Genomic DNA, 13,648 nt, shown 5'->3' with positions numbered 1-13,648 from the left:
AAATTTTAACTTTTGTAATCAGAGTATTATTGCAATGTTCACTCACAGGGTATGAAGTTGGCAATTGTTACCCTTCTCCAGATTTATTCACCAAAAGATTTTCCAGTCTTACAAAAGATGGCAACTCTAACATGATTCACAGCTTACATCACCTTGTACATGTGCTAGATTACTTTTGACCAAGATACCGACTGCTAACCTAACCCTCAGCTATTAAAGAGAAAAAATTTAGGGAAGATGATAGAAAACAGATAAGGGGGGCGAGAAAAAGAAAATGTAAAAATCTTGAAATGATACAGACATATATTTCAGAACATTAAACCCATTCCTTTGGGTTGATGCAAGCATCTAACAGTTTCCATTCTTCGCTTCCTTCTTCTGGTTTCTGCACACCAAACAATAATATTTGTATGAGTTTCACAGTGTTCCATTTTTCAGCAGCACCAGAAACAAAGTATCATGCAGAGAGATCCAGGTAGCTTACATGGTCGTATTCCCACCGAGCAGTCAGTGGAAGAGAGACAAGAATACTCTCAATTCGACCTCCTGTCTTTAGTCCAAAGGTTGTTCCACGATCATAAACCTTTTGTTTAAAAGAAAAGATCAATAGGGCCTCAATTTCATAATTATTGATAACATGAATTTCTATAACATCTGCATTTTCATACCAAATTGAATTCGACATAGCGCCCCCTACGCAATTGCTGCCATGCCTTATGCTGATCTGTAAATGGTAAATCCTTCCTTTTCTCTACAATCGGTACGTAAGCAGGGACCACAGAATTTGCACATTCTGCAAGTGAAGGAAGGGAGTGCAGGAAGAGGAATGTAGTCACTCAAGTATGAAATAATTGATGGAAAATACACAAAAAGAAAGAGCAGTCTATAAGTCCAAGAAATTTACCAGTGGCAAAGGAAAGAAGCATCTCCTGATCATAGTCATTTAGATCATCAAAAAATATTCCTCCAAGCCCTCGCCTCTCACCTCGATGCTGCATACAGAAATGATCGCCAAAATAAAGCAGGTTATATATAGGAATACAGAAACATGCCACAGTTATTTGGCAGGCAGACACATCTTTTTTTAGTTTCTACCAAGTTAGCCAGAATTATAAGAGTTAGAAAAGATCAATGTATCATCATCACCATATTATAGCACATAACAGTTGAAAGGGTTAAAGGTTTAGTACGAAATATACCTTGATATAGAAATAATCATCGCACCATTTCTTGAATCGGGGATAGAAGGTAGGATCAAATTTGTCACAAGCACTTTTTTGAACCTACAGAAGAAGTAAGTATGTAGTTAGTTAATGCCACAGCACCTTTTAAAAGAAAAGAATGTTAAAAAAGTGGAGCTATAATCACAAAACATCAAAAGGGAAGCTATCTTTTTGAGTACATACTGAATGAAAATGCTTAACATCCTCCTCAAAAATATAAGCAGGTGTCAAGTCAGTTCCACCACCGAACCACCATTGCCTAGGTGCTCCAGGAGCATCTGCATAATGTGACAAATCAGGATAGAGTCCAAACCGTTTTCTTATTCATAAATTATGCTTGTACATGACTGATTTTCTGATTTAAGGTACATGCAAACTTCCAAAATGGAACAAGGGAAAAATATACTTTTGGTTGATGTCTGCCTTATCTTCTCTAGCACATCACGGCATGCAAAATTTCCAGATGTTGAAGAGAAGAAACATGTTATCAGTGTAGTTAATCATATCATTATTTCTACTATCAGAACTGCTAGAATTACACTCTGTCTTACAATTGTTATCATTATTCATTGTCATCGACCCATAAGAGAAAGTAATCAGAATCTGAAACATAATCTAAGTACCCAGCAGATTATGTTTTCTGGGTTTTCCATTTTCATTCTATTAACAGTTGCACATCTATATCCAAATGTAACGTTCTCCTTTCCCGATATCCTTGGTTTTGCATTACTTAATATAAGTATGACCTAAAATGCTATAATGGTGGAGATGATATACTTTATGAGTAATACCACCAAAACTTGATACAAGTCTGCCTACTCACAAACAACACCTAACTAAGCAATGTTACAATACACAAGAAAGTAATGCTATATTTCACATTTATACCTTGGGGAGCATCGGTTTCGAAATACCGATAATTGAAATGCAATGTCGGCGCAAATGGGTTCTTTGGATGCAAAACCTGTACAAAACCAAAACCAAAACGCAGCCGCACATTACACAAACAATGAAAAAGATGCAACATTTTTCACAAAAAAGAGCAGAAATCACGAAATTACCGAGCTAACTCCGGCAGCGAAGAAGGGAACGGGGCCGGGCTTGTGATCAGCTGCAGCGGCACCCTTGGCAGCCCGATAAGCCTCGGGAGGCATTACGCCGTAGACGACGGAGACATTGACGCCAGCCTTCTCCCAAACGGCGCCGTCTTGGAGGACCCTGCTGATGCCTCCACCGCCACCGGGTCTTGACCAGACGTCCTCCTTAAAGGTGGCGCCGCCGTCTGCGGCCTCGATGGCCTCGCAGACGGTGTTCTGGGCCTCCCTTATCATCTTCTCGAAGCGGGCTCGGACCGAGGTCGGCGACGAGGACTCTCGGAGGAAGGTCTCCGGCCGGTGGGCCTCCGGGGTCTCTTTCTCGATGACGGCGCATCGGAGGGTTAAGGAGGGAGTGGAGTGGAGGGAGCGGTGAAGTGGGTTGGGTTTGGTTTGGGGGAAGGAGTGGGTTTTGGGTGAGAAAGGAGAGAGCTTTGGTTTTGAAGAGAGGAGAGTGAAGGAAGAAGAAGAGGCTGAGAGAGTGGCTGCTAATGGTGGCATTGTGGTGGGTTTTGGAAGGAATTTGAAGCCCAATTCAGTGTATTTGTCTTTCCCACATAGCAATGACAAAAGCAGAGCAAGGAAATGAAGAATGAGAGAGATAGAGATATGAAAGTGATAAGGGGCTCAGTCAAAACAGGACCTTCTAATTCAATGCCCACTGTATCTACTTTACAAGTTGCAATACTGAATACTGTGGGTCTTGGTCTATTTACTGTGGGGGTGAAAATTTAGCCCCATCAGTGAAATGAAATGAAATGCCAATTTTGGCACCAAAACACAAACTGCTCCCTCCATTGGTACCAAGTTGAGCTCCTCTTTAGAGCAGCCATGAGGGCTTAGATATGCAAGTTCTGTCAATGATAACTCCACCAGCAGCTTCTGCATTTCATACTTGCAATTGAGATTTTTAACATAAAATGGATTGATGAGTACTCCAAGTCTGAGGTAGTTGAGGATGTCACTTGGGTTCTCAAGTGATCAGCCAAGCAATATGAGAACTTGTGTCCACACTTTTCAGTGACTCTCACAGCACAAGCAGAAGAATGCCTGTGTCTCTGTGTAAATTGCACCCCTACATTTTGTAACCCAATTCATGGTCATCAATAGTTCTCATATAATTATATAAATGGCTCAATTTTGTAACCCAAATTAATTCTTCACTAATTAAATATTACTAAATGGTAAATACAGGCTATACAGCACAGCACCATACCAATTTGGCAATTTTATTGAAACCCAATAATGGTGAGGTTCTGATGAATTTTGGTCGAGAGGCCTTGGTGTTATATAATCTAGAGGAAAAGATACATAGGGTTGTTTTCGAGGATGAGGTTGGCGCTCTTATGCTTCCTGATCCAGTCATGTATGTAGAGACCTTAGTTTCACCAAAAACTGGCACGGGACCTGCACACAGGAGCAGCTAGACATCTGAAACCAACCTTTTCCCTGCTCTTAATTTCTAACTTAGAGGTCATATTGTAATAGAATCGAATACAATCCTAACATTTTCTAACTTAGAGGTCATATTTTAATTGTCTGCCCAATTAAAAGAACAATTATTCGTGGCCAAAAAAAAAAAAGAACAATTATTTATTTGTTTGTTAATTAAAGCCTTTAGGCCCTTTACTAACTATAAAATCGGTATCATCGTCATCATCCCACATCGTGGCTCTGTGTCTCTCTGAGTATTATTCCAATCCAATTCGATAAAATGGAAGTAGCGGCGGAGCCCATCAGAGTTCAAAGCCTGGCCCAAGCCGGACTCACCCAAGTCCCACCCCAATATATCCAACCTCCCCAGAACCGACCCAATTCCGCTTCGTCTTCAATTAACGTTCCAGTAATCAGCCTATGCGGACTCGACCCGACCCGCCGCGACTCGATCCGGGCCCAAATCGGGCAAGCCTGCCGTGACTGGGGCGCCTTCCACGTCACCGACCACGGCGTCCCCGCCACCTTAATCCACGACATCAAGCGCGTGGGCCTTGCCTTCTTCAACAACTGCACAGTCCAAGACAAGCTCCGATACGCGTGCGACCCGAGCTCATCGGCGTCGGAGGGCTACGGCAGCCGGATGTTGGAGAAGGACGACACCGTTTTGGACTGGCGGGACTACTTCAACCATCACACCCTGCCCCTCACGCGCCGGGACCCCACGCACTGGCCCCACTTCCCTTCCGATTACAGCCGGGTCGTGGCCGAGTACGGCGATCGGATGGCGTCGCTGGCGCGTGAGATTCTGGGTCTGGTGTCGGAGAGCCTAGGGCTTGAAACTGGGCGAATCGAAAAGGCCTTCGGAGAGTTCTACCAGAATATAACTATTAGCTATTACCCGCCGTGTCCTCAGCCGGAGCTGACTCTGGGTCTTCAGGCGCATTCGGATATGGGTGCGATTACGCTTCTGGTTCAAGACGAGGTTGGTGGGCTTGAGGTGCTTAAAGATGGAGACTGGGTGCCTTTGAAGCCTTTGGGTGGTGACGCCATTGTTGTTCTTTTAGCTGACCAAACTGAGGTACCTTCTACTTCTTATGCTACTTTTTATCACCATCAAACTATGAAAATGCCAGTTTTCATTTGTTTGAACAATACCCAATTCGTTAAACAAGTTGTTTTATAATAAAGTTAAAAACTTTAGTTCAAACTAGGAAATGGGGTGTTATTTTTAGCGGGAAAGAAAGCAGAGAGGAGAATGCAGGAGTTTTAACTTATTTGCAAGGCAGAGATAGAGAGGAAATGCAAAGAGTGGAAGTGCGGAGGGTGAGGTAGTCAGTAGTTACCAAGAATTTGAAGTCTTTGTTTTTATTATGAAGTGTCAAATTGAAGGATCAACTTTTATTTGTTATGACTTTGTATGATTCCATTCAAAGATTTGAAGGATTTTGTGGAATAAATTAGGCAGCAAGAAGTACCTTGTGTTGTGCCTTCTTTTTGTTAATGATAGAGAAGCCTTTGTCAGCTGATGATGCCTATTCCCTTTTATGATACCAACCACCATGGTGTTTTGGAATTTATCATTTGCTGAATGTCATTTCATCCGGATTATTGCTTGAAGCTCTGGAGACTCATTGAACGAATAATGATGAGTGTATTTCATGGTGTTCTTTTGCTTTTAGGTTCTCAATGGTTTTCAATTTAATCAAGGGTAGCAATATATTATTATGGTTTGGAATAGTAATGTTTTGTCTGGATATTTGTGTTTATCTGTTGGCCTTGGCCAGGCTTCTGTTCATGTTGTTTAATATTGCTCGAGGTATTGATTAATTTATGAGCATGTTGTTTTAGTAGGGAATTGATAATTGGTCTGATGGGACCTGAGGTCGAGCTGACCTAGTAACCTCTGTTTTGTTTTTTTGTTTTTGATTTAGTTTTTGTTTCATTGGTTGTCAAGTAGGATGCGTGATTTGACAATAAAGATAAATTTATATGGTTCTTGGTTGACTGTGTGTAAAACCAAGCAAGTTCTGACCTGCTGCTTTGATGACAAGTGCTTTTAGTTGCAGTTGGACATAACTTACTTAAAAAACTCACTTGTTGCTATATCTGTCAGCATTTAAGGAGTCACATTGGGTATTATACTTGTGCTTTTACATTTTGTGTAAGGTTTAAGCCATAATTTCCACAATAACTTTATTTTGTCTTCAATCAAGCTGCCAAATTGCCAATTGCTTGATGTCACTGCCAACCACTATTTGTAGCTATTGGGGGTGACATCATTCCTCAGTTTTATTTTATTTTTCTCTTATTTTCTTTGTTTTAATATGATTTGGTTAGGAATATATTAAGTTTGGGTCCAAGTTTACACATAGAAGCTTAATCATTGTCCTTTTTGATTTGTCTTAATGATTGGCTTTAACTAACACCACAAAATCATTGCGACGTGCAAAGGAACCTGTAATATTAAGTCGAACCACTATGAAACTGACTTTCACTGTTGGGTTTGGCTTCGGGTCAATGCTCAAGGAACTGATTTAGGTTGGTTCTGTTTTGGGTTTGTACTAAGTGGACTTGAGTTGAGACAAGCCTGAACCTAAGAGTGGAGTGATTAAGGCAGTAATTTTAAATTTATAGCAATGCATTCTCTCTCTCTCTCTCTAAGCTAACAACTGAATCACCAACATGGTTGTGGTTGTTTTTCAGCTTACGTGTATTTCTTTCATTGAAATTGTTTTGGAATGAAATCCATTAAACAAGTGGAGCAATGATATCATTTTGTTTATTCTCTAACCATGGATTATCTTGCCTGCAGATCATAAGCAATGGAAAGTACAGGAGTGCTCAACATAGGGCTATAACCAATTCCAGTCGGGCACGACTCTCAGTTGCTACATTTCACGACCCAGCAAAGACATTGAAAGTATCCCCTGCTTCTGAGCTTATCAGTCAGTCGACTCCTCCCCTCTACCGGGAAGTTGTTTATGGAGATTATGTGTCATCATGGTACACGAAGGGCCCAGAAGGAAAACGGAACATCGATGCCCTCCTGCTTGATTCTTAGTTTTAAATCCCTCCTTTTCCCTCTTTGTTCCGCAACTTTCCTTCACCTTGCATTCTTTGTGGTAGAATGGAAGCAGAGCAACTCTCATCAGTAATCAGTATTAGATTGGGACTTTGTGGGACTTAGGAGGATTGGGAATTGCCTCCTCTCTTTTCTATACCCCTTCAACAACATAATTCATTGCATATAGCGTGTCAGATTATAACCCTATTTCACTTGCTTTACAGTCACTACACCATCTGTTCAACATGTACCTGTTTTGGTTAGTAGATTGTAATACTTACTGGATTTAGTGCAAAAGGCTGTTTTCAATTTTCTCTTCATTACGGTGTTAATGACTCAGAGTCAAATATCCTAATAAATCAAAATATTACAAACAATTTGACAGAAGTCACAGAAGTCACAGAAGTCAAGAAAAGATTCATCACAATTAAAAAAAGACAAAAGAAATCTCCAATTACAAAAGAAAGTATTCAATTTAAAGAAATTAAAAATGGGTCCAAACAATGACCATTAGCATTTGGCCCATTTGCCGTCCGAATACTAAAACAAAAAACCCCCCACCATTTGAAAAAAATAAAATATTATTTATCCCTTTGCAAATTGAAAAAACCATCTTTGTTCCAAAAACCTCTTACTCCTCCAACCAATCCCCTTCTCCTTGTTCTCTTCCCATCGTCCCTATCTGTCTTTGTGACACAGAGAGAGAGAGAGAGAGAGAGAGAGAGAGAGAGAGAGAGACTTTATTGGGTGCCTTTGAAGGCCTTTAACTATTACCGCCAATCAATCTGATTCGTCAAGCAGAGACCCAAACCCAAATCGCCACCAACACCCAATGAAGCGGTGCAGGAATGGCGAAATCTGGGATTTCGAGCACCAAATGCCGGTGGCTGCCGGCGCCGGAGACGTTATTTTAGGGTTGGACGGCGGCACCACCTCCACCGTCTGCATTTGCATGCCCATCCTCCCCTTCTCCGACCCTCTCCCTGACCCACTTCCCGTTCTTGCTCGCGCCGTCGCCGGCTGCTCCAACCACAACAGCGTTGGCGGTAATTCTTTAATTCACTGTTTCGATTGATCAACTGCTTCGTGAATTTTGCTTAATTGTATTTGTTGTTGAATGAACTGTAGAGGCCGCTGCGAGGGAAACATTGGAGCAAGTGATGGCAGAAGCGCTTGCTAAGTCCGGTTCGAACCGGTCTGCGGTTCAAGCTGTTTGCTTAGCGGTTTCCGGTGTTAACCATCCCAGGGATCAGCAGAGGATATTAGATTGGCTCAGGTATTAGCTGCAAGTCACTACCTTTACCTTTGTGATATTCCACATTGTTCTCATATGTGTGTTTTTTGTATCACACCCTTTTTGGGTTTTAGCACATATCAATGTCTAATTGATGTTTTGCTCTGTAACTTTGATTTGGGTTTATGTAAACAGGGATATATTCCCCAGCCATGTAAGGTTATATGTCCAGAATGATGCTGTGGCAGCTCTAGCCTGTGGAACTATGGGAAAGCTTCATGGGTGTGTTCTAATTGCAGGCACGGGTACCATTGCATATGGATTCACAGAAGACGGTAGACAAGCTCGGGCTGCTGGTGCAGGACCCACCTTAGGTGATTGGGGAAGGTATAGCCTTCTGGCTCTGCCTTATTTCTGTGCTCCCAATTTATGAAAACTATAGGTGAAAATGTAGTCAATGCTTTATCCAACCTTATGGATGATTCTTCCCTTTCCTGCTCATCATTTCTTATCAAAGTCTATAAATTGACCATTAGATATGTCCAGTACTATAATTATGCTCATTATTTATTTTAAATCGCTCGCTGCCTAATAATTTGTGCTTTGATGCAAGAGTCCATTTGGATGGAATGATTTATAGAAAAGGATTTGGATATGACAATAAGGCTAAATTAGATAGAATGTATTTGAAATAACTATGTTTGAGGAATTATTTCAAAATCCTTGTGTTTTTTTTTTGTTCTAATTCAAAGCTAGGTACATATGGGTTGTCATAGACCAATTTAGCAATTAACTATATGATAGTAACTAAATCCTTAGATCTGAAATCACTCATCAAAAATGGTGAATGGACCCATAGATTTCATGGCCTTGGGTCAATCAATTGATATGCCTAATACATATATTATCAGTTTTGAGTTGAATTCTGATAGTTTATAGCATTCAGGATGTATTGTTCTGAATAAGGATGCGGGCTTCTTTTTCTCCAATATCTTTTCTTTCCTCTTTCCAGCAGTTTTGAATGAGTAATATTTTTTTGCTTGCAGTGGCTATGGAATAGCTGCACAGGCATTAACCGCGGTAGTAAGGGCCCATGATGGTCGTGGTCCGCATACAATGCTTACATCTAGTATTTTAGGGGAGCTTGATATTTCTTCTCCAGATGAACTCATCGGGTATCTATCGTAAACTTATAATTGTCATCATCACATATATTGGTGAAGTTACTAGTTGTCATTTTGGGATCTTACAGTATGCAGCCAATCTTTTACGCAGTTTTGGCGAAAATAGATGACAAGGTTTGTTCCATCAATCTATAAATTTGTTTGTCTGCAATCCCTTGAATGGTCTGGGTTAGGTAATGCAAATATGTACAAAGAGTTCCACTTTTTGTAGTAGCTAAGACCTAACACATGCATCCATACCCTAAATGCTTTTGCGCCTTCTTGAGAAAAGTCAATTGAGATCCCAGTCAGTTTGTACATCTAAACTGTAATCCACATGATAAGCTGATATGAGTGAGGATTAGGGATGTCATTTGATGGGATATCAGATAACAACTATCTTTTTCTATTGGATTTTAGGTGGACCTATGCAGAGCCATCTTGGGCTCGCATTGCAGCACTTGTACCAGTTGTTGTATCTTGTGCAGAGGCTGGTGATGAGGTTGCAAATAAGATCTTGTTTGATTCAGTCCAAGAGTTGGGTTTAAGTGTGAAAGCTGTTGTTCAAAGACTTGGTTTGTGTGGTCCAGGTGTGACATACTAAACACATAACTGAAAAATTTAGAGGAAATTCTTTCTTGGATTTGTATGATATATTATAAGTCATGAGGTTATGCATGATGACATAAACTGTTTATTATTCAGTGATTAGTAATGATATAATTCAAATAGTCAGTTGCAAATAAGAAAATGCTTAATACTGTGCATACAAGGAGTAGACAAATTATTGCCCATAGGCCATGGCCTTAATGTGCATGTGTGTAGAGTCCATTTCAATCTCTCTTTGGGTTTAATTATCATTCCAGTTGAGTGATACCTTAGATGCTAACTTTACTCTTTTTTCTGCTCTCTCCCTTTCCAATAGGAAGGGATGCGTAGTGAAAGTTAAGCCTAGTTGTCCTTACTTCTTAACCATGTAATGTGTTTTTGAAGTATGATGATGTGACAGCTCTATGGCCATTCCTTACTCGGTTATTTAATTTTCAAGTTTTACGTCTTTGTGTATGCCCATTCCTTCTCCACATGAGGGATTCTATTTCTATATGTGCTGTCAGTATTAAGGAGTTTATATACTTGGATGTAGTAATTCCCTGCTGTGCGTACTGATTTCATTTGTTTTTCATATTTAAATAATTGCAGATGGAAAAGATTCTTTTCCCCTCGTCATGGTTGGTGGTGTTCTTGAAGCAAATAAGAGGTGGGATATAGGAAAGGAAGTCATTAACTGCATCTCCAAGGACTACCCAGGGGCAGTTCCAATTAGGCCTGAGGTAAGCATATTTTATGCCCAACTTCAACTTTTAACATTTTAGGCAAACTGGCTAGATGGCTTATTGAGTACAATGATTACAGTCACTATAGTTTCAATTCTACATTTTTCTATGAAAAAATGGATGAACGCAATCAACTAAGCAAGGAACAAAAATCAGTGAGAAAATGATAATCGTATCTACAATTTTCTGAAGGTCATAGTAGCTACAAATCCATATGCTTGTATACACATGCCATCTGTTTGAATTTTTAATATTTTTTACAATACTGCTGTATTTGTTTTGTTGAATGAACACCAGGTAGAGCCTGCAGTTGGGGCAGCATTGTTAGCATGGAATTTTTGCATGAAAGAATCTCTTAAGGAATCCTTCAAAAGCTGACGATTGATGATTTATATAGTTTTATCAATTGTATAGTGCGAAGGATGAATAACAATGTGAAAGGAAAAGAAACAGCTCAAAATTGAAAAGAAAAATCCTTTATCAATGTTTGCTCACACAGTATCAGGTACTCGATCTTAGCCTAGTGTTGGTACGCAAATTTTTTAAATACACCTGTTGTCGAATTTGGATACTGTGGTACTAGCTTTGCATGCAAAAGTATCTTTGTTTATAGTGATGTGAAAGAAAATTATTGCAAGCCTCCCTTGGAGTGTTCTACTTGCCTCTTTGAAGATTTTTTGGGTGTCTGTAAACCTCGTTTGGTTGCTGTCTAGTTTTGTTGTTTGGGGTCTTTGACCCCCCAGTTAACCAAAAAAAAAAAAAAGAAAATTATTGCAAAAGCGCGTCGCGTGCTTTTGTTGTTTTGTCTAAAATGCTGTTTGCCTGTTCAATTTTTCAGTCTCTGAAGTGATTTTTCTTAAAAAACGACACATTAGCTTGCAACAGTAGTATGAAGTGATGCGTGGCGTAAGTGATTCACATTCAGACATGAATGTTGGACTCAGATTTATGCCTTTTTCATCCTATTAAAATTGGGCCGGGAAGGCCAGTTTGGGCCCCATTTAGCATACAACTAGAGTGAAAAAACATGGGCTTATTGTTTTACCCAACTGAAACCCAGCCTGGCCCGATTAGTTTCCTGTCCCCCTATGTACAATTAACTAATTAAGTAGCCTAAATTATCATAGGGTCATACCCAATTCTGTATTCAAAACAGGTTATACTACATAACATAACTAACCTTGACTCAAATGTTAGGTTAACCTCGATGATCATAGGGTCTGACCTGAACCAAATTTTTTGGGTTTTTTCGACAAGAATGAAAAACCAAAGTATGTATTTCCTGTTTAAATTTTATTTGGACTAACTTTTAATTCAGTAATACCAAATGAATCACATTTTTTAATCATATTAAGATGTGATAGTTGATGGGTACGTACTCGCTATATCAATTAGTATGATAAATTGTTAATTAACACATTAACTACAGCATAAAGTGATCAACGTGTCCTTCTAACCTTACTCTTACCAAGTCATAAGCAAGACATGAACACTTGTCAGCGAAACCAGAGCTATTCACTTTCTTGTAAAGAAAGCAATTGTAACGCCCATGGCATGTAGTGTGCTAAAAACATCCAGAACATGAACCATGCGTCAAAAACCTCACCAAGAGAAGAGACAGAGAGAGCATGCAAAGCCTGCTTTACTTTGCTATATAAGAATAAGAAGCCAAAGCTCTATAACGGTGCTCACACCAATAATCCCCTCACCCAATTTGGACACATCCAGCTTTGGCAACTATAAATTCCCCTCAAAGTCTCAAACCCTATACCTAGCAAAATCATACATAAGAAATCAAGCTCAACATTAAGGTAATATCTCAAACATATAAAAATGAAGGGTGTTATTCTTGTGGCAGCAGTGATGGTGGTGCTGGCCATGTTGGTGATGGTGCAACCAGGACAGGCAGTCATCAGTTGCCAACAAGTGGTTTCAGCTGTAGCTCCCTGCATCCCGTACCTCACGACCGGGACTGGTAACCCACCCGTGGCATGTTGCAAGGGGGTGTTAGGTCTGAAACAGATCACCCCAACCACCGCAGACAGGCGTGCAGCCTGCGAATGCCTTAAGGAAGCCGCTAGTAGCTTACCAGACTTGAAGGAAGATGCTGCTACTGCACTTCCGTCTAAGTGTCATATCCAAACAGATATTCCCATTTCTAAGAATGTCAACTGCAATGAGTAAGTTTATAACCAATGTTATTGAACAAAAAACTGTTAGACCAACTATATTTTAGTATCTTATTATGTATTACATCTCTAATAGATGTGACACCCGAATTTTATTTTTATTAGAATTATGATAAAGAATGTCATATCAATTTTTCTCTAAATTTCTTTTCAAAGTAATTGTGGTGACCTGTATATTGTGCTAAATGCTAATGCAGTAATGCTAATGCTTTTTTTTTTTTGTTTTTCTCTGGACAGTGTTTATTAAAATCAAGGCTACAGATAGAGTGGACGAGTATAAATAAAGAGAGGAGCATGGGGTTGCTATCTTTTCAGCGACGACATCTAGCTTGGTTGAATGTGGTCAAGATATGGTTCTCACTAGAGAGCCATGCTATGTTCTTAGTTTATTCAACTACTTGTTATGTATGAGATAATATTGTCTTTATTAAAAATAAGAAATTTTAATATTTGTGCCGGATCTCTCTCACACAATTATATAATATAATATTCTAGTATCTTGGATTCCTCGATCTAAATCACTTTAGAGTTCTAGAACTTGGAGATACCTGAATTAAAGATGTAAATTCTTCAATTAGATTAATTAGGAAACTTTTGCATTCAACTTCCTCTGTTAAGAACTGATCACTATAGGAGAAGTTGATATATATTAAAAAAAAAGTTATATATACTTGTTGTATGTAAAAAGTTTTTGCAATGATGAATTCAACAAGGACTTTATTTCATGCTTACAACAAAGACTCGTTGTTGGTAAAATACATAAGTCTTTTACCACTAATTTATGGCAACTAGGATTGAAGTGAAAATATAGGTACTAAGTGCTTGATAAGCGACACATTGAACTAAAAACTGGCAACCATGACAACCCATTAATTAAAGCAAACCTTCTATGGAAATTTCCAATTGTGGG

The 13,648-nt window shown here is 39.5% G+C and overlaps 4 protein-coding genes across 6 annotated transcripts; 3 read left to right on the top strand and 1 right to left on the bottom strand.

Annotated features, from left to right (window-relative positions):
* Window positions 1–52: 52 nt before the first annotated feature.
* Window positions 53–2,958, bottom strand: LOC147287844 (oxygen-dependent coproporphyrinogen-III oxidase, chloroplastic-like). Of its 2 annotated transcripts, XM_086240597.1 has the most exons (9): window positions 2,285–2,958; window positions 2,112–2,187; window positions 1,630–1,656; window positions 1,407–1,501; window positions 1,200–1,283; window positions 905–992; window positions 669–793; window positions 485–583; window positions 53–385 (listed from the first exon to the last, which is right to left on the bottom strand). In XM_086240597.1, exons 1-9 carry the CDS (start codon window positions 2,816–2,818, stop codon window positions 317–319), a joined length of 1,197 nt encoding a protein of 398 aa, XP_086096723.1. In that variant the 5' UTR covers window positions 2,819–2,958; the 3' UTR covers window positions 53–316. The 2 variants fall into 2 exon arrangements, with proteins under 2 accessions (XP_086096723.1, XP_086096724.1); XM_086240598.1 differs by lacking the exon at window positions 1,630–1,656 and having other exon boundaries at window positions 2,285–2,957.
* A 946-nt stretch (window positions 2,959–3,904) lies between these two features.
* On the top strand, window positions 3,905–7,138 carry LOC147287843 (2-oxoglutarate (2OG) and Fe(II)-dependent oxygenase superfamily protein). Its single transcript, XM_086241633.1, has 2 exons — window positions 3,905–4,832; window positions 6,567–7,138. The coding sequence occupies exons 1-2, from the start codon at window positions 4,032–4,034 to the stop codon at window positions 6,813–6,815; spliced, it is 1,050 nt and encodes a 349-aa protein (XP_086097759.1). The 5' UTR covers window positions 3,905–4,031; the 3' UTR covers window positions 6,816–7,138.
* Window positions 7,139–7,412: 274 nt separating this feature from the next.
* Window positions 7,413–11,222, top strand: LOC147287842 (Actin-like ATPase superfamily protein). The gene is made up of 7 exons (XM_086240046.1): window positions 7,413–7,864; window positions 7,947–8,094; window positions 8,248–8,439; window positions 9,099–9,227; window positions 9,636–9,805; window positions 10,416–10,546; window positions 10,847–11,222. The coding sequence occupies exons 1-7, from the start codon at window positions 7,651–7,653 to the stop codon at window positions 10,925–10,927; spliced, it is 1,065 nt and encodes a 354-aa protein (XP_086096172.1). The 5' UTR covers window positions 7,413–7,650; the 3' UTR covers window positions 10,928–11,222.
* LOC147287841 (non-specific lipid-transfer protein A-like) lies at window positions 10,931–13,184 on the top strand. Of its 2 annotated transcripts, XM_086240048.1 has the most exons (3): window positions 10,931–11,054; window positions 12,411–12,729; window positions 12,976–13,184. In XM_086240048.1, the coding sequence occupies exons 1-3, from the start codon at window positions 11,033–11,035 to the stop codon at window positions 12,983–12,985; spliced, it is 351 nt and encodes a 116-aa protein (XP_086096174.1). In that variant the 5' UTR covers window positions 10,931–11,032; the 3' UTR covers window positions 12,986–13,184. The 2 variants fall into 2 exon arrangements, with proteins under 2 accessions (XP_086096174.1, XP_086096173.1); XM_086240047.1 differs by lacking the exon at window positions 10,931–11,054 and having other exon boundaries at window positions 12,383–12,729.
* The last annotated feature ends 464 nt before the right edge of the window (window positions 13,185–13,648 follow it).

This window comes from Dryas octopetala, chromosome 4, assembly GCF_963921425.1.
Source record: "Dryas octopetala chromosome 4, drDryOcto1.1, whole genome shotgun sequence".
Classification (NCBI taxonomy): Eukaryota; Viridiplantae; Streptophyta; class Magnoliopsida; order Rosales; family Rosaceae; genus Dryas; species Dryas octopetala.
Note: the sequence above shows the minus strand (reverse complement) of the source record. Positions and strands in the feature narration are given on the sequence as shown.